Source organism: Lissotriton helveticus, chromosome 1_1, assembly GCF_964261635.1.
Source record: "Lissotriton helveticus chromosome 1_1, aLisHel1.1, whole genome shotgun sequence".
Lineage (NCBI taxonomy): Eukaryota > Metazoa > Chordata > Amphibia > Caudata > Salamandridae > Lissotriton > Lissotriton helveticus.
In genome coordinates, this window is record NC_136057.1 from 1,894,747,622 (window position 1) to 1,894,765,392 (window position 17,771).

Consider the following 17,771-nt stretch of genomic DNA (forward strand, 5'->3'; position numbering starts at 1 on the left):
AGGTGTTCAAATCAATCCACAATACTTTTGAAATCTTGACAAACCTCTCTACCTGCTTGTACCACTCTACGGGATTTTCCTTTAACTTCGGAAATGAGTTGGTAAATGCAGCCAAATCTCCCCTACTCCAGGGCACGTGTACATAACTCCCATTCGCTATTTCTCGCAAAGGGAATGCCTCCATCTGCAGTAGCCTTCCCTCCGGAGACATCACATTCGCGCTCCGCCTAACAGTTCCCTTTTTGGACCACCTCTCTTCCCATTTGTCCAGATTTCTCCATGCTCTTATTCCTGTGATCAGTTCCCTTATGTGTGTTTTTAAACCAGTTGTCCTCCTCTCTTCTAAGTCCTGATCTGAATAATGTAACCTATGGTTACCCTGCAATGCCTTTGTTCTGGACAAATCTACCATATACTTGTCTGCCAGTCCAGACAGTTTCTCATGAGTTGCTCTTGCCTTTCGAGTAATATCCTTTGCTATAAACAGCAGCTCATCTTGTTCGTACATGTCAATCCTTTCTAAAGGCAACGCACCATCTATTATCTCGTCCAGGTCAGATTTTAAGCTGGTCACATCGAGTCTTTTGGCTTTTATCACAGCTTTCAGTATGCTATCTCTAGAGAGTCCATTTACATCTCTGCCATCACAGCTCTGAGTCCTACGTCTGGGCTCAGGCGTGTTATGGGGAGTCCTCCCATGCTCCCATCTCTCCAGGTCCCATGCAGTTCCATCCTCTCTGGGTGTATAGTGAAACACTTCTCTATTTCCCATAGTCCCACATTTCCCGTTCTGCCTGGTTTCTCTAGGTGCATGGTAAGACATTCCATTATTCCCCATGCCTTCGCAATTTGCCTGTGATCTCTGATCACTCGACGCATGGCAAGATCCTTCGCGGTTCCCCATGTTCCCACGATTCCAGTGCTGTACGTTATCATCAGGTGCGTGGAGAGTGCACTTAAACCTATCCCTGTACTCTTGTGTCCTTTGGTCTCCCTCACTTTGAATGAGACGAGACGTCTCTCCACACTCCGTACTTCTACCTTTTTGCTCCTGCACATTTCCACCGTCAATATGACGTATAACTCCTCTACTCTCCTGACTTTTACCGTCCCACTCCTGACTGCTTTCGCTAGCCCCGCAGTGAGATAATGTCCCGTTGCCTCGACTTCCCCATTCAGCTTCTGCTCTTGACCTGTTGCTCGGTGCTTCTGTGGACCTATCCCATTCCTTCAAGTCAGCCCTCAACTCTTTATGGGATTTCGGCCGTGGTCCCCTCAGGTCCATCGGTCCTCTCTGACCCCCCTGTTCTGTTACGGGATCCACTGCTGAATCCAATGGGGTGCTCCACGTTATCGGTCCTGGCAATTGCCTCCAGGCATTTGTCGTGTTATTCCTTCTTTCCATCTCAACTCTTTCTCTGTCTAGCCGTACCTGTTCTTCCTCTCTCCTTTTCTCTGGGTGATAAACCGACACTATAGGACCTATGGTAACGGGTACTTGAAGAGCATCTGGCAATCCATAAGACTCAACCCTCTCTGTTGCTGGCATCTTCTGCACCACAACCCTTCCGACTACTCTCTGTACAGGACTATGTTGAGGTGTCTCCTCACCTTTGGTAGGTACCCAATTCGTTATAGGGAGTGGCCTATTCCCTTCTATGTCAACCCTATCTTCCCTTGAGAGCTCAGTACCTTCTATCTATCAACAACCTATTTATTAGGCCATCCTCCGACTCGCTCTCGTCATCCTCTTCTATGGGTCTCTTTTCTCCTGTAACCTCTCTCACTGGGTACAACTTATCCACTTCAATCGTCTGTACCCTCCATTTCTTGGCTTCCGCATCCCATTTGGCATCTTGCACTGCCCTTACTGATCGCCTTACCCTTTCTTGGCGTCTGTTCTGATTCCTGTCGTGCGCCGCCCTAATCCACGCATTAAGGGCTTCAAACTGAGTTGGTCTAGGCAAAGGTCTCAATGAGGACATAACTGCTTTCAGCCGATGCAACACTTCTAGTCTAAACGTTCCGTATTTCGGAAAAGTAAGTTCCTCATTCCCTTCTGTAATCTTACTCCAAGTATCAAGCCACAGTATAGTATGCAACCCAACATTCGTTGCCATATAGTGAGCTGGTGTACCCTCTGGCGGTGCCTCTTCCCCGTAATAAGATTCTCTTCTTTTTCTCTTAAAGATCGCTCTCAAACATTTAAAACACTTCATGTTCAAAATCTACAAAATTTCTATTTTCTCCGCGTTAGTTTACTTCCTGATGACAATCCACCAATCCCAGCGCGGTTCTCGCTAACCGGCCTATCACAGCGCTGCTTCACACCAACCGGCCTATCACAGCGCGGCTCTCGCTGACGTCACACCAACCGGCCTATCACAGCGCGGCTTCACACCAACCGGCCTATCACAGCGCGGCTCTCGCTGACGTCACACCAACCGGCCTATCGCAGCGCGGCTTCACACCAACCGGCCTATCACAGCGCGGCTTCACACCAACCGGCCTATCACAGCGCGGCTCTCGCTGACGTCACTCGTCTCCCCTTCGCAGCAGTTCCCCTCCTTTCTCAGCTCGTCTCCCGGTCATGCATGCGTCCCATTCATACTCTGAAAAATGATTACTTCCGACCAAGCGATCACTTTCCTTGACTGTACGCCCACAGTCTAACTGTAATTGTCACCTTAACTGACGAAATGTCTTTCCGTGTACGTCCAGACAATCGCCTTAACTGATAGGTTACTTACACACGGTAACTTTCGACCTGCGTCCGTTACCCACACACTCACTCTTGCGTTCCCCCTATCTCGGTCCTGCGGGCGATCAATGGTACCTCATGACCCCCTTCACTCCGGTCGACAACTACTCTGGATGTTCGATACACCCGAACCACTTAAGCTCATCTCCGAACTTAAGATTTTCACCCAGTTCACCGGTTCACCAGTTTGCCAGGTTGCGCGCGCTCACAACCCTCTCTCAATCACACTACAGGCATTCAACTCCGCATGACATTACAATACAGATACAACACAAAACACCGCAATCTGTCAACGCATGACCCTTGTTATACTCGCTCTCATCCGGCCCTGCTGCTTTTCTCTCGCACCGTCAGCACCTTCTTCGGCAGGCGATTCTTCCGCTGCTCATCTCTCGATCTCTAGGGACCTTGGGGTAATCTTAACCTAGTCTAGATCACCTTCCTCTAGAAGGTAACCATCCGTCTCTGCTACCAACTGTTACGGCGGGATTTCTGATCTATTGCTATAGGTCTAGATCCCAACTCAGGTCGACTGAACCGTTGATACCCGTCATAGAGTAAAAGGCAATCCACTACTAGGTCATTCAGTTAAGGACTTACACCACTCTAAAGAACTACTTGCTACGAATAAGTTTTAAAAGTTTATTATAAAGCCAAAGTTAACTGGAGATGCAAACATCTCAAAATAAGGTTCAAAAGATATACTGGTATCAATACAAACATAAATTTTCTAAATGCTCTTAGTCGGCAGAAGAATATCACCAAAACCAATTCAAAAATCATCAGAGTTGCAAGAATAGACACAAGCTGTAGCTTGTGAGTCATTTACAGAAAGGAAGAAAAATCCAGATTAGACTGTCCCTACACTAGACTAAGTGACATCCCTATTTAGTAAAATCTTAACCTAAAAAGGTGTCAGCCGTGGTGACTTCCAAAGAAGATCACTCACTTCCCTTAGTCTTCGTTGTGAATCGATGTCTCGCAGTTATCCTATCTGCCTACCCATCCGCTCTCTTAGGTTCCTCTGACCATCTGCCCTAACTCCACCCAGGGGTGCTGTCCCTAATACAAAAATCACATTTACAATAGAAACGCCCTTTAGAGACGCCCCTCACGTGGTGTCGGTTCTGGCATTTTCCATGCTGATACTCCTCTGGGCCCAACGTTAGCGTTGACTTTGCTTCTCAGGCTCTTCTCCGGCAGGACGGTACCCCCCAGGAAATTCATGAAGCCTCCTCCAGGCCTGTGCCTGACTCCCTGAACAAAACTCTATTCATCACTCTCTTGATTGGAACCTCCTCGCACCTGCAAACAGACACTTGTACAGTGGGCCCCAAATTCCGGCCTCCACCGTATCTTCTAAGTCGTAAACCTTCGAGCAGGCTCCGCAATTTATGCTTAACATGACATTCCTCTAACTAGCACATGCAGATCAAAAGAAATGACCTTATCTATTCAGGCCTATTAGAATTACATGAAACGGGCCTGTGCACTCTGTAAACCTTTAATTTCTTAGTCTAAACAGTATTCTAACTTATTACACACAATGGTTATATGAAACACTTCTATAAAACATATATTTCAGTTCTATGATCAATAATACTTTGAATTACAACAACATTAAAATCCATATCATGTGAGAGCGTAACAGCACCTTTCATTCTCTGTGAACTGCCATGTGGCCTACACATTTCTACGTTTAGCAGTATTACATTCTCCTCTACCACAGCCACATAACATGGAATTTCAACATCATTCTAACATCTCTACACACTTCTACATTAGCTTTTCACACAGATATATGCATTCTATTTTAATTAAACACTCTTATGTATTTTCACTCTATAAATTCGACACTCTTATGTAATCTTTACTAAACTGATGCAACGTGCTTGTAAATATGGTGCACTTCTATTTTTTTTTTTTTTTCGATTTGCTCTCTCTCATTCCTATTGGCAATTTATTGGGAACACTCTTAGTTGGCTTTGTCCTGACACAAGCAGTAATGTGCACAGTAGGTAAAGAATAAATAAGACATTTTATCACGTTCCTGCATGAGTGTGAACTAGTTCATAGGTACACATTCTTATCAATAGTCTTGCATCCTAGTTGCCTTCTCTGGGGCCGTCTCTCCACCTTTGGGAAAGGGTGAGATGACTTCATCTAGTCTTCCTGAAGCCCATGTGCCTGGTGTGGTGCATAGGATTTTTGTTCCAAGCTATTCTTAATTTTCAGCATGCCCCATGTTAAAAGCCTTGGACTTGTTCTTTGCTACCATTGGTTTCAGATTACTTCTCAGTGCTGCCCAATCAGTGCGACGTACCATTCCCACCCTGTTAATGATATCTTAACCTTGTGAACACTTTGAGAGCCTCTTGACTTTGACAGATATAATTTCTCCCCCCCCCCCCTCCTCCAAATTCCTCTAGAGCTCAGCTTCAACCCAGTCTTTGGGGTTTATGCACCCAACATATAGAATAATTGACTGTGTAAGTGCTAGGCTACAGAATTAAATGTATGCAGTTTCCATAATAAACTAAACCAAATGCTTCCTAACTTTATTAGGAATCAGAAAGTACGTGCATTTCCATTTTCTTCTCCCTATTGCAAAATAATTTAACATGCTTGCTCACCTGTGCAGTTACTTTGATTTGTGAATGGTTGAAACACTATTTTTATGGGTTCGCTCACTAGCGCTACATCAAGTATTAACATTGTTTCTGGTACTACTTTGACATCCACCCATTTACTACTGTTCATACACAAAGGGTAACTTCCTTCCTTTTCAAACATTACCTGGTTTTGCGTGCTCCTGGTACTGGATTGTACACATATGATGGAAATGGCTCCGGACTAATTCACCACACTAGTACTGTGTACCTGCAATAAATAACAACAAAAAGGTCACCCAAGCTTGGTTTAGCCTCGTGGCTGGTCCACCGAACGACTATATTGTTCAGGTCTTCAACAAGAATCCAGACCTGAAGCACCCACTCTAGTGCAACGAAATTGCATTTTAGCAATTTCGTTTTCTCATTCTTAAAGCATATGTAAAATCTGGACCATAAGCCATTACTATTTGCACTTACACATTGCTTTTTCCAATCCTATATCCGATTTTCTGACTGGGCATTTTAAATGGTACTTTTTCCACCCAAATCCCTCATGGTATCTATTTCAAAGCATCCTTCTGACCCCACCCACACCACATGATCTTCATCAGTTCTGTTCATGAGGATTATGTTTACTATGTACCCTCTGGTCTCCAAAGTGGTCATGCTGCCGTCTAGGATGTGTGTACTAATCTTGACTGGAAAGAATATCCCATTCATATATACAGATACCGCGAGCCATATCATCCCGCCCCTCTTTTACATGATGACATGCTCTGCATTGCCTTGAAATGTTTGTTAAATCCTGGTTTAGTTGGCTTATATTGTTGGCAAACTCGCTACCCGTTCCATAAAAGGCTGGATGTTTCTCCAAGTCTTGACATAAATGGGTATAGTTGGCTATTGGTATCTTGTCTATTTTCTGTCGGCCATACTTTGAGTCTCATAAGTTGTTCACATTGCCATTACACTTCGGGTTTTACTTGTGCTGAAAACCAAATATAATTCCTTTTTGGGTTTATCCTCTTTCAGTACACGAATAGACTTGGAATCCTGGGTTGTAATTTGTTTTGTATGTTTAGAATCCAGGAACGACTTTTTGGATTTTTTTTTTTTAATTTTCCTTTACATGTGCCTGGAATCTTGAAATCCTGTAACAAGATATAATAGCAATTTTAAATTTTTTTCTTTTGAATTTCAAGCTTGCTCTTCCTCGACTGTCTTGGCTTGAGGAAAGTAGGGGTTATGCCGGACTAGAGTTTAGGCAAGTCAGCAAACCCCATCCCCCCAGTTTGTAGTCCATCTCCGAAATCCCAGACTGCCTTACCAGTATTTCCAAGGCTTTGATCCTGTGTGTAGTTCTCTTAGGATGTTGGCACACATGTGGAGCTTTCCTCAAACATATAGACATGATGAGCCATCTTGTCCTGGTGCCTATGGGTAGACACATTTGCATAATTAATCTGGTTTTGTAGTGGTTCTGCTAGAATTTTGTTTTTGATCCTCCACGTTTGAACTCCTTTTTTTACTTCTTTATTCTCGAGAGCACTCTGATACTGCATCAAGGTTTAGCATACAATCCCTTTGCATAGTAGGCTAGCTGGGTAATTCCTCCTCACTTAGATGCCAATGGAGCATTGCTGTTATTCTACAGTGGGGTTTAAGTTAAGCAAATGTTGAGATCAATTCTAATTTGCATTTATGAACTTTATTTATTCTTGTAGTTGTATTCTTAGTCTCTTGAGCCAATGGAATACAGTGAAAAAGGAAAGCCATGTGCAGATTATCCACATCAGTCTGTTAATCCTGAAAATTAGTTTACTCTTTGTTTGATGCATATCTATTTATGAAAGCCTCCTCTGGATCTTGTGTTTGTCGTTCTAGTACCTTCTTCTATCCCGCTAGCTTTTTGCAAGATGATAGTGACCTGATTAATGCTTCTCTTGTGGACGCATTGGCTTGGGTTTAACTATATATTACTATTTTTGTATTCATTCCAGATGCACAGTTAAAATCGCTGACGGAGAAAAACAAAGAACTAGAAAATGCAAACAACAGTTTCACCTCTCTGCAGGTATTTAAGTTTGTGTTTTTTTCCTTTTTTATGTGTCTCACTATATTTTTATACACTAGGTGCAAATAGCCATGGGGAGCCACCTGATGATATGCAGTACCTATAACTATTGATCATTTATGGTTACTCGAGGCTTTTTACATGTAGTATCAATCAAGTATTTTGTTAAAGCCATACATTGCACACACAGGAGTGTAGCAAGTCCATAAAGGATACTTGGCCAAATACTTTTAAAATTCCATCAGTGGTTTGGTGTCCTCGCTTTTACGGAAGATCCAACTGTTTCATGAGGTCTCAGCATTGCTGACTAGTCTGATTTTTGTACCTGTTAACTTCACATCAAGAGATCATAGATGCTCAGTCCTTTGCAACTGCTCCAACAGGTATTACTGAGCTACATCCAAAGTTAAATCCTCTATTATTACAAATCTGTTCTTCATCAGGCTGTGGCACTCTTGTTGCAGATGTTTCCTTTATGCAGCAGCTGAGGATTTTTCACCTCTTCTGATTTTTGAAGTGTCAGTTGACCATCTTGGTAAAATCTCCGTACTCTCCCATAACTGAGATCCTGTTGACCACTGAATCCATATAACAGTTTATGTATGGCAATTGGTTCCAGGGCTGCTGCACTGTGGAGTTAAAGGCACAGCCTTAATCTGATCAAGTTTCACCTTGCTTCCAGTGGAGGCTGACCAGACCAGTGGGTGCCTCCTACTGGCAAGAAATTTTTATCATAATCAGCAGTTTAGGCAATGCAGGCCCTTACATTTTGCAACAGATTAGGTGTCTACTGCAATATTTCAGAGTTAATCAAGTGAAAAAATGGACACTTGTAACAAGTCCAGACCATTGGTTGGAAAAACTATGGTACCCTCAAAAGACCCAATGTGAATAGGTATAGCGGTATATATCGTTCCTCCGCCCCTACATTGTGGTACGTTGGCAGTTATCATTGGGTACCATAGATAGTGTGGGTGCCTGCCTCAACCAGAGGCTCCTCTGGTCTGGTTTGCAGTGGCCAGAGAAAAAAGTTTTTTGTGCAAAAAAAGATCAAAAAAAGACTGTTAAAAATGAGATCAACACCTAGGGAAATTTTTAATGAAATGGTGAAGATCTTATAATAAAACCAATGGGTACTTGTCCTAGATCGGATTATGGGATCCAGAAGTATTCAATTACAAGGGTGTCGACATGTTTCAGCCCCCTCTGGCTCAAAGGAGTCTACGGGGCTTTCGTCAGGACGGAAAAGGACAGACAAACATAAATGTTCTACTCACACTTATTATGTGGAGTTCAATGGAAACAGCGAGGGTCAGTGTTTAAACCACTCGAGTTTTAAGAGCCTGCAAAAGAAATTACATACAGACATATTGTGCAAGGTAATGAAACATTTATACCATATTGCATGAATGAGAAAGGCACAGTAGTAAGCATTAGTCTTAACCACTACAACAGAGCCTAATTTAAGCTAAACACATTGTATTTCATTTCTAAACAGTAGGAGCATTCCCTGGTAGAGTAGAGGAAAGAGGGATGAGTTGAGAGCGGTTGAGAAAGCTGTAAAAATGTTGATACAGCGCCATTAAATGCGCGCGTTATGCCATAGTGTCCGTGATGGAATGTAGCCCATCATGCGTGCTGATTGTTAGAGAGTCTATCACCCCTATAAACTCGAGGGAGACAAATACAACGAGGATATTTGCGTTGCTGGTGAAGGGTACGCCCTGCTTATGAGGAACGCGGAGTGCCTGACTATAATGCGGTAAAATAGTGAAGGCGCGCTCGAACAGACGTTCTAGATGAGGCACTTACCTCCTAATGCGGAGATAGTTGCTTTCATCGGGGAGGTTCAGAGCTGTAGGGAACAAGTATAAGTAGTTCAAAAATCTCTTACCTACTCCGAGAAGAATTTGAAATTACCGAGAGAGATGCGCGTTTCGCCATTACCCGCGTGTCTGCGATCCTACGCTGCTTGTGCTGACTCTGCCCCCGGACGTCCGGATAGCGTCTGGGGGAGGGTTTAAGACTACGTTTCTTTGAAGAAACTTTATTGAGTAGTTACACAGAAACCTAAATGTTAGGATCAGCGAGTGTGTGTATAACTCCTCAGAAAGAGTGTAATATTAGATTATAGTATTACATTATAATGCAGTAGAAAGTGTGGTCTGTGTTGCGAGTGGGTTACATGACCGCAAATGGATGAGGGTAAATGCAGCGACCCCTCGGGGGAAGTTGTAAGGTTCCACATTGGACAGATTCAGTACTGAACTTGGGATTTCTTTAGATTTTAAAAAGCGGTGTACAGACCTCTAGTTGAAAAGATGTAAAGTGACTTCAAATTCCAGGGTGTCTTTAGTGAACCGCAAATTGGTGCCAGGGGACGTTATCATTCATCCCAGTGATATTGGTCTTCAAACGGTCCACCCACCGTTGCTCTTTTTCGTGCAGAATTCTTTCTGCGTTATGGGTTTTATCGGTCAACATCTCTATGACCGTCCATCTTATGTCATCACAGGAATGTCCTTTCTCTAGAAAGTGGGCACACAATTTAGTAGTGGTTTTCTTCAGGCGAATGTTGCTGCGGTGTTCCCCTATTCTGATTTTGATTTTGCGGCACGTCATACCTATGTAGAGTTTTTTACATGGACAAATGACCAAGTAGATGACACAGGAAGAATTACAGTTCGTGTGCTGTTTTTGGGTCCAGTTTAGAGTCTCAGATAGTTGAAGTTGTTTAGAGTGGGTGGTGAAATGACAGGCTGTGCAGTTACCGCAGGGATAGTGACCGCTGACCGGGGACATTGAGACGCTCCTGATGGTTTCTTGACTGTGTGTTTTACGTGGCCGGGTGTGGACCAATGTGTCTCGTAAGTTTTTGGATCTTCTATTTGCGAAACGTGGTTTTGGCCAGTCGAATTTCCCAGTGTTGAGGATTTTCCAATTCTTGTTGACCAATTTTTGGACCTCATAGGTAGACGGGCAGAAAGTAGTTACACATGTCGTGAGATCTGGAATGGGGTCTTTAGGGTAAGTTTGTAGAAGACATTCCCTCGGTTGATGGTTAGCACGTTTCATGCATTTCTGAATGGTCCTCTGCGTGTAATCTCTCTGTTTTAATTTTATACACAGATCTTTCGCTTGGGCTTTATAGTCATTGTTCTTTGTACAGTTTCTTTTCAGTCGTAAAAATTGACTATAAGGTAAATTGTCCCTCAGTGGTTTGGGGTGATGGCTCTTATAGGATAGTAGACTGTTTTTAGCAGTAGGTTTAGTGAATGTTTTTGTTTTAAGTTGGTTGTCTTCTGCGAAAATAGTGAGGTCGAGGAAGTCGATGGATACATTGTTGGCCATGTGTGTGAATTTCAGCCAAGGGTCTTTTTCATTTAACCATCTCAGGAAAGGATCCAGGTCAAGTTTGATGTCCCAAATAAGGAAGATGTCGTCAATATATCTCTTCCAGTATAAAATACTGGAAGAGTATGGGTTTTCCTCATTGAGCACGAATTGCTGTTCAAAGTTGCTGACGTACAATCCTGCCACCGAAGGGGCAAAGGCACTGCCCATCGAGGTTCCGTGTTTTTGTAGATACAACGTTCCGTTGTATTCAAAGAAATTATCTTTAAGTGCAAGTTGACAACACTGTAAGATGAAATGTCTAGGAGTGTGGTATTCCCAGTCTTCACTGTAGAGGACATCTTCCAGCATTTGTAAGGGGTCATCTTGGGGCAGGCTGGTGTACAATGACTCTACGTCAAGACCTACCAAAAGCATCGTGTTCTGATCAAACGGTATATCCTTGATTTGTACTAGTAGGTCACGTGTATCTTTCAGATAGGTAGGTGTCTTTTGCACTATTGGTTTTAAGAATTCATCTGCGAATTTCGATAGTGGTTCGAGCAGTGATCCTATTCCAGCCACAATGGGGCGTCCTGGTGGAGGTGATCTGTTTTTATGGATTTTGGGTAAGGAATAGAAGAAGGGGATTTTGGGTTCCTTAGTACAGAGGTAGTCTGCTTCCTTCCCTGATATCCATCTGTTGGTTTCAGCTTCATTGACCATTATGTTGATTATGTTCTGGAGCCTTTCTGTAGGATCCTCCTCGATTTTCTCATAATATTTAGTGTCTGATAGGAGGGAGAGGCATTGCAAATCATAACCCTCTTTGCTGAGGATCACGATCCCTCCCCCCTTGTCTGCTGGTTTCAAGACAATGTCTGTGTTGGATTCAAGGGTCTTTAAAGCCTGTCGTTCCCTGTTGGTCAAGTTTTGAAAATGTGGTTTCTTTTTAATAGTCATTTTATCTATGCCTTTTAGTAATGCCTGTTCGAAGGTGTGAATTTCAGATGGTATACTGCCTGCTGGAGGGTTGAAGGTAGATCTCTTTCTTAGGTTGGTATCACCTTCTGGTGGTAGGAAGGGTTTGTCAGCAAAAAACGCTTTAAGTTTTAAAGTGCGACAAAACTCAGCTAATTCACATTTTAGCTTGAAGTTATCTATTGGTGGAGTGGGGACAGATCCAAGCCCTTTTTCCAGGACGTTTTTTTGGTCTTCTGTTAGCTCAATATTAGCAATGTTGACTATTAACGAATGTTGGTTTTGCTCGTGCTCGGTTGGGCAGACGACATGCTCCTCGTTTGGACACTCCTCTGCTGATCTTGCCAGACTATGGTTTTCTTTCTTCCTCTGAATTGGTTTTGGCCCCTGCCTAAAAAAGGCGGCTGCTGTTGTTGTTGTTGTCCCTGTTGACCTGGATGTTGTTCATTACCCAGTTGAGGCATCTGTTGCATTTCATAATTGTATGGTGTCATCCATCCCCCATACGCTGGCATGTAGGGCTGAAAATGGGGCATGTTCATGTTTGGGTAGAAAGGTCTTTGCCATCGGTTTCCCCTCCTGAATCTTTGTGATCGATTGTTAAACCCACCTCTTCTTGGCGGGTGGTCCTCAGAGCTGCTTACCGAGTTATTTGAAGAGGCTCTGCCTAGGGATTCATTGTCCGAGCTTTGGTCATTGGAGTTGAAGTCCGCTTTAGTGTAGGGATGCATTTTTTCTTGACTGAACTTCTTCAAGTCCTTGCTCAGTTTCAAAAGTTTACTTTGCATAATGAATTCCTGTGTCTCTTCCATTTCTTTTGTCAGTTCCTCCAATTTCTTTGTGTAAGTTGATGGATTTATTCCTTTTTTTAATTCATTTTCAAGAGTTTGAATTTCTTCTAGCAATGCTTCAGAGAGTCTTTTTGCCGTCTTTATGATTAATACCAGGTAGTCAAGGGTACATTTCCAGGAAATGGACGACCAATCCTTTCGAAAGGCCAAGTCATGTAAAAAGATGGCCTACATGCCAGCGTATGGGGGATGGATGACACCATACAATTATGAAATGCAACAGATGCCTCAACTGGGTAATGAACAACATCCAGGTCAACAGGGACAACAACAACAACAGCAGCCGCCTTTTTTAGGCAGGGGCCAAAACCAATTCAGAGGAAGAAAGAAAACCATAGTCTGGCAAGATCAGCAGAGGAGTGTCCAAACGAGGAGCATGTCGTCTGCCCAACCGAGCACGAGCAAAACCAACATTCGTTAATAGTCAACATTGCTAATATTGAGCTAACAGAAGACCAAAAAAACGTCCTGGAAAAAGGGCTTGGATTTGTCCCCACTCCACCAATAGATAACTTCAAGCTAAAATGTGAATTAGCTGAGTTTTGTCGCACTTTAAAACTTAAAGCGTTTTTTGCTGACAAACCCTTCCTACCACCAGAAGGTGATACCAACCTAAGAAAGAGATCTACCTTCAACCCTCCAGCAGGCAGTATACCATCTGAAATTCACACCTTCGAACAGGCATTACTAAAAGGCATAGATAAAATGACTATTAAAAAGAAACCACATTTTCAAAACTTGACCAACAGGGAACGACAGGCTTTAAAGACCCTTGAATCCAACACAGACATTGTCTTGAAACCAGCAGACAAGGGGGGAGGGATCGTGATCCTCAGCAAAGAGGGTTATGATTTGCAATGCCTCTCCCTCCTATCAGACACTAAATATTATGAGAAAATCGAGGAGGATCCTACAGAAAGGCTCCAGAACATAATCAACATAATGGTCAATGAAGCTGAAACCAACAGATGGATATCAGGGAAGGAAGCAGACTACCTCTGTACTAAGGAACCCAAAATCCCCTTCTTCTATTCCTTACCCAAAATCCATAAAAACAGATCACCTCCACCAGGACGCCCCATTGTGGCTGGAATAGGATCACTGCTCGAACCACTATCGAAATTCGCAGATGAATTCTTAAAACCAATAGTGCAAAAGACACCTACCTATCTGAAAGATACACGTGACCTACTAGTACAAATCAAGGATATACCGTTTGATCAGAACACGATGCTTTTGGTAGGTCTTGACGTAGAGTCATTGTACACCAGCCTGCCCCAAGATGACCCCTTACAAATGCTGGAAGATGTCCTCTACAGTGAAGACTGGGAATACCACACTCCTAGACATTTCATCTTACAGTGTTGTCAACTTGCACTTAAAGATAATTTCTTTGAATACAACGGAACGTTGTATCTACAAAAACACGGAACCTCGATGGGCAGTGCCTTTGCCCCTTCGGTGGCAGGATTGTACGTCAGCAACTTTGAACAGCAATTCGTGCTCAATGAGGAAAACCCATACTCTTCCAGTATTTTATACTGGAAGAGATATATTGACGACATCTTCCTTATTTGGGACATCAAACTTGACCTGGATCCTTTCCTGAGATGGTTAAATGAAAAAGACCCTTGGCTGAAATTCACACACATGGCCAACAATGTATCCATCGACTTCCTCGACCTCACTATTTTCGCAGAAGACAACCAACTTAAAACAAAAACATTCACTAAACCTACTGCTAAAAACAGTCTACTATCCTATAAGAGCCATCACCCCAAACCACTGAGGGACAATTTACCTTATAGTCAATTTTTACGACTGAAAAGAAACTGTACAAAGAACAATGACTATAAAGCCCAAGCGAAAGATCTGTGTATAAAATTAAAACAGAGAGATTACACGCAGAGGACCATTCAGAAATGCATGAAACGTGCTAACCATCAACCGAGGGAATGTCTTCTACAAACTTACCCTAAAGACCCCATTCCAGATCTCACGACATGTGTAACTACTTTCTGCCCGTCTACCTATGAGGTCCAAAAATTGGTCAACAAGAATTGGAAAATCCTCAACACTGGGAAATTCGACTGGCCAAAACCACGTTTCGCAAATAGAAGATCCAAAAACTTACGAGACACATTGGTCCACACCCGGCCACGTAAAACACACAGTCAAGAAACCATCAGGAGCGTCTCAATGTCCCCGGTCAGCGGTCACTATCCCTGCGGTAACTGCACAGCCTGTCATTTCACCACCCACTCTAAACAACTTCAACTATCTGAGACTCTAAACTGGACCCAAAAACAGCACACGAACTGTAATTCTTCCTGTGTCATCTACTTGGTCATTTGTCCATGTAAAAAACTCTACATAGGTATGACGTGCCGCAAAATCAAAATCAGAATAGGGGAACACCGCAGCAACATTCGCCTGAAGAAAACCACTACTAAATTGTGTGCCCACTTTCTAGAGAAAGGACATTCCTGTGATGACATAAGATGGACGGTCATAGAGATGTTGACCGATAAAACCCATAACGCAGAAAGAATTCTGCACGAAAAAGAGCAACGGTGGGTGGACCGTTTGAAGACCAATATCACTGGGATGAATGATAACGTCCCCTGGCACCAATTTGCGGTTCACTAAAGACACCCTGGAATTTGAAGTCACTTTACATCTTTTCAACTAGAGGTCTGTACACCGCTTTTTAAAATCTAAAGAAATCCCAAGTTCAGTACTGAATCTGTCCAATGTGGAACCTTACAACTTCCCCCGAGGGGTCGCTGCATTTACCCTCATCCATTTGCGGTCATGTAACCCACTCGCAACACAGACCACACTTTCTACTGCATTATAATGTAATACTATAATCTAATATTACACTCTTTCTGAGGAGTTATACACACACTCGCTGATCCTAACATTTAGGTTTCTGTGTAACTACTCAATAAAGTTTCTTCAAAGAAACGTAGTCTTAAACCCTCCCCCAGACGCTATCCGGACGTCCGGGGGCAGAGTCAGCACAAGCAGCGTAGGATCGCAGACACGCGGGTAATGGCGAAACGCGCATCTCTCTCGGTAATTTCAAATTCTTCTCGGAGTAGGTAAGAGATTTTTGAACTACTTATACTTGTTCCCTACAGCTCTGAACCTCCCCGATGAAAGCAACTATCTCCGCATTAGGAGGTAAGTGCCTCATCTAGAACGTCTGTTCGAGCGCGCCTTCACTATTTTACCGCATTATAGTCAGGCACTCCGCGTTCCTCATAAGCAGGGCGTACCCTTCACCAGCAACGCAAATATCCTCGTTGTATTGGTCTCCCTCGAGTTTATAGGGGTGATAGACTCTCTAACAATCAGCACGCATGATGGGCTACATTCCATCACGGACACTATGGCATAACGCGCGCATTTAATGGCGCTGTATCAACATTTTTACAGCTTTCTCAACCGCTCTCAACTCATCCCTCTTTCCTCTACTCTACCAGGGAATGCTCCTACTGTTTAGAAATGAAATACAATGTGTTTAGCTTAAATTAGGCTCTGTTGTAGTGGTTAAGACTAATGCTTACTACTGTGCCTTTCTCATTCATGCAATATGGTATAAATGTTTCATTACCTTGCACAATATGTCTGTATGTAATTTCTTTTGCAGGCTCTTAAAACTCGAGTGGTTTAAACACTGACCCTCGCTGTTTCCATTGAACTCCACATAATAAGTGTGAGTAGAACATTTATGTTTGTCTGTCCTTTTCCGTCCTGACGAAAGCCCCGTAGACTCCTTTGAGCCAGAGGGGGCTGAAACATGTCGACACCCTTGTAATTGAATACTTCTGGATCCCATAATCCGATCTAGGACAAGTACCCATTGGTTTTATTATAAGATCTTCACCATTTCATTAAAAATTTCCCTAGGTGTTGATCTCATTTTTAACAGTCTTTTTTTGATCTTTTTTTGCACAAAAAACTTTTTTCTCTGGCCACTGCAAACCAGACCAGAGGAGCCTCTGGTTGAGGCAGGCACCCACACTATCTATGGTACCCAATGATAACTGCCAACGTACCACAATGTAGGGGCGGAGGAACGATATATACCGCTATACCTATTCACATTGGGTCTTTTGAGGGTACCATAGTTTTTCCAACCAATGGTCTGGACTTGTTACAAGTGTCCATTTTTTCACTTGATTAACTCTGAAACTGTTTGGGGAAATAAATGGACACGTTTTCCTCGTCCCTCCTCTGATTATCCTTACTGCAATATTTCACCATATTCCAAGCAATCCTTTAGGAATGAACATTTTATCTTGACCATTTTCTCATTGGACTGGTTTCCTAGTCTGCGTGATAGTGTGACGTTTCTCCATTGGAACCCTCAAATTATCTAATAGCAGAAATTATAGAAGGTGTCTTATTTTAATTGCCACCCAGTCATCCCCTCTCCATTTTGGTTGAAACCTTAGTATTATTTTGGGTGTTATGGTTTTTCTGGGCATGAACACCGAATGCTCTGCCCAACTAAGTTGCTCCACCCTTTAATGTAGGACTAGAAGGAAACCAAGACAATTGTGGGGCAGTGGGGTTCTTCCAATGGGATACCTTGTAGGACATTGTCTGGCACCTTAGTTTCAGTTTTGAAACCATGGGGACCAGAAGCTGATTTTACCTTAAATTACCAGAATAGTTGACCCTGTATAGTCTTCGCCAACTTCCTCCACCATGCAGTAATGTTGATTGCATTGTAGCACATCATGTACTGTGCATGATCTCCTAAGCGTTCTAAGTATACTTGTAGAGGCATACGGGTCCCAGAGACACCATGACATTCTGATCTGTTGCCATAGGTTTATCTGTTGTACCCTTACAGTTCCTGTTGTAGATAGATATTTTCCTAAAAATACTTTTTTTTTTATGCTACAAAAAAGTTCCAAGTGGTTATTACCACCTCCTAACGCAAGTCATGGTTGTTCAAGAACTCTACACTTTGCAGTCATGACCCACATAGGAATTCGTGACCTTTAATCAGCTGTGCATTAGTAGCCAGGTCTAGGTTGCCTACCCTTGGAACATAGAGCAAGAATATCTTGGTAGGCCTATGTAAACCGCCTGCTAAAGGAGGTGGGTGGGAAATTGGACATTCAGGATCCGGGTGGAGT

The 17,771-nt window shown here is 43.0% G+C and overlaps 1 protein-coding gene across 4 annotated transcripts in view; it reads left to right on the plus strand.

Moving 5' to 3' along the window:
• The window catches only part of TPR (translocated promoter region, nuclear basket protein), a 728,231-nt gene that overhangs the window by 48,422 nt on the left and 662,038 nt on the right, over nucleotides 1-17,771 (plus strand). For all 4 annotated transcript variants that reach the window (XM_078642622.1, XM_078642637.1, XM_078642629.1 and 1 more), the window contains exon 3: nucleotides 7,374-7,447. In XM_078642622.1, the coding sequence (XP_078498748.1) occupies nucleotides 7,374-7,447 (74 nt within the window). The remainder of the gene's footprint in view (nucleotides 1-7,373; nucleotides 7,448-17,771) is intronic.